This window comes from Nematolebias whitei, chromosome 13 (assembly GCF_014905685.2).
Source record: "Nematolebias whitei isolate Nwh7 chromosome 13, NemWhi1, whole genome shotgun sequence".
In the NCBI taxonomy this organism is placed as follows: domain Eukaryota; kingdom Metazoa; phylum Chordata; class Actinopteri; order Cyprinodontiformes; family Rivulidae; genus Nematolebias; species Nematolebias whitei.
The window spans coordinates 775,044-777,260 of record NC_056510.1 but is presented as its reverse complement, the minus strand read 5'-3'; the positions used below and the strand labels follow the sequence as shown (position 1 = coordinate 777,260).

Sequence of the window (2,217 nt, the reverse complement as noted above, 5' to 3'; positions counted from 1 at the left end):
TCCCATCACCCTTTGGAGCACAAGTTAGGAGTCATCAGGACTCTGTATCACAGAGCAGACAGCGTCCCCACTAGCTCAGGAGCCAGGCAGAAGGAGAAATCCCACACAAGACAGGCTCTAGAGCAATGTGGATATCCTAACTGGGCCTTCCTGAAAGAAGAAACCCAAACAGGACTCCAGTCAGCCATCAGGTGAAAAGGAGGAACCCAGACCCAGACCAGTGGTCATTCCGTATGTTGAGGGAGTATCAGAGAAACTGAGACATTTATTTTCTAAACACAACGTCCCAGTGGCTTTTAAACCCCAAAATACATTACGGCAAAGACTGGTTCATCCCAAAGATCCAGTCCCTCGGCACAAACAGAGCAATGTTGTGTATGCTGTTCAGTGTCAGGAGGGTTGTGATCAGTCTTACATCGGGGAAACTAACCAGCCACTGGCCAAAAGGATGGACCAGCACAGAAGATCAACACCATCAGGCCAGAATTCTGCGGTCTACACTCATCTCCAGGCCAGAGGTCACTCTTTCAGGGATGAAGATGTTCACATCCTGGACAGAGAGGAACGATGGTTTGAGAGAGGAGTAAAGGAGGCCATCTTTGTGAAAAGAAACCGTCCATCATTAAACAGGGGTGGAGGCCTCCGGGTTCAACTGTCCCCCTCTTACAATGCTGTTATTGCTAGTATCACTCAGCCCTCTGTGAACAGTAAACAGCCATCAGGTGCTAATGATCCATTGTTAGGCTGATGGTCCTTCTTGACCATGTGATCAGCTGGTTCTGGTTGTCAGCAGCAAACTGGTTGATCCACTCTGAGAAGGTGCTATTTAAGAGACTGAGCTGAATACAGCACCTCAGACTGAGGAAGTCTCTTGGATGAGAGACGAAACATTTCTATATTTTTTTGCTTTGTTTTGTTTTTTGTTTTTTTGGATGTCCAGAGGACCAGATTGAACTTTTTTGGATTTTTCTACCTGGATTATTGAGCATGCATCAGGATAGTTTAGGATTAAGTTGTTTTGATTCATGCTGAGGTCAAACCCTTCAGGTGTCCAGTTTATATGTCTGTGAAAAACATTTATGTGTTTGCTGAAGACCTGAATGGACTGGAGTCACAGGGAGGAACATTTTCTCCTCCTCAGGTCTCCATTAGTTTAACCCTCACAGGACTTCAGATCTGAACACGACTTTAATTCATGTGAGAAACATCCTGGAACAGAACTAATGTTCTGTATTTAGACCCGACTCTGTTGTTCTGTTTGGTCATCTGGCTGAAAGGTTGCGGCTGAGGTCAACCGTGAGCTCACCTGTCATGTTGCAAAACACCTGCAGGGGCCCCAGGGGACTGCTCCCATCTGGATCGATGAAGTAGAAGCCCGAGGAGCCACCACTCAGTCTGTAGGCCTCACAGGACGCCTCAAAGATGGCTGCAAGAAGCAGAAGAGATGGGGAATGGGTTACTGCAGTCTCACCTGGACGAGTCAGGAACACTCAAGGTTCACAATTCTTTATTGTCATTCGCATCGCATGTTGTACATGAGGTGGAATGAAATTGTCTACACAGGGTCCCAGTTACAGCCAACAACAGCAAAAATATAAATTGTACAATAAACAGTAATAAGGGTCTAAGATATAAATTAAGAAATCTGCTAATAGTGCAAAAACAATATGCCAAACAAAAGCAGCGCGAACATGAGTCTGTGTGTGTAGATGAACACGAAGGAATAGAGGAGTACTTTCAGGAGGATCAATCCTCACAAGGCAACTGGCCCGGACAACATCCCAGGGAAAGTGTTGAAAGACTGTGCTGATCAGCTCTGCGAGGTGCTGGCTGACATCCTTAACTCCTCCCTCACCCTGGCAACAGCCATAGGTTCAAGGTTCAGGTGTTCAGGTTCTCCTGATTGTGGTGAGGTTAATGTTCTCAGGTTCTTTTGATGGTGATTTGGTTCGGGTTCTCAAGTTGTCCTGTTGGTGGTGAGGTTCAGTTTCCCAGTATCTCCTGATGGTGATGAGGTTCAGGTCATCTTGAATGTGGGAGGTTCAGGTTCTCGTGTTCTGATTCAGTTCTGGTGTGAGGGCAGAAAAGTTTGACAGCAGGACTGTTTTAATGCAGATGCTGCTCCCATGGCCATGTTTCCTCCAGGTGTGGCTGCCTACAAACATCAGCAGTCTGTGGAGGAACCTGTAGGGGGGTTGGGGGGGGGGGGGGGGGGGG

The 2,217-nt window shown here is 47.1% G+C and overlaps 1 protein-coding gene across 1 annotated transcript in view; it reads right to left on the bottom strand.

Moving 5' to 3' along the window:
* LOC119419741 (contactin-associated protein-like 5) overlaps window positions 1-2,217 on the bottom strand; it is a 354,615-nt gene that overhangs the window by 79,740 nt on the left and 272,658 nt on the right. Inside the window, exon 12 of the mRNA XM_037687124.1 lies at window positions 1,307-1,471. Coding sequence (XP_037543052.1) covers window positions 1,307-1,471 — 165 coding nt within the window. The remainder of the gene's footprint in view (window positions 1-1,306; window positions 1,472-2,217) is intronic.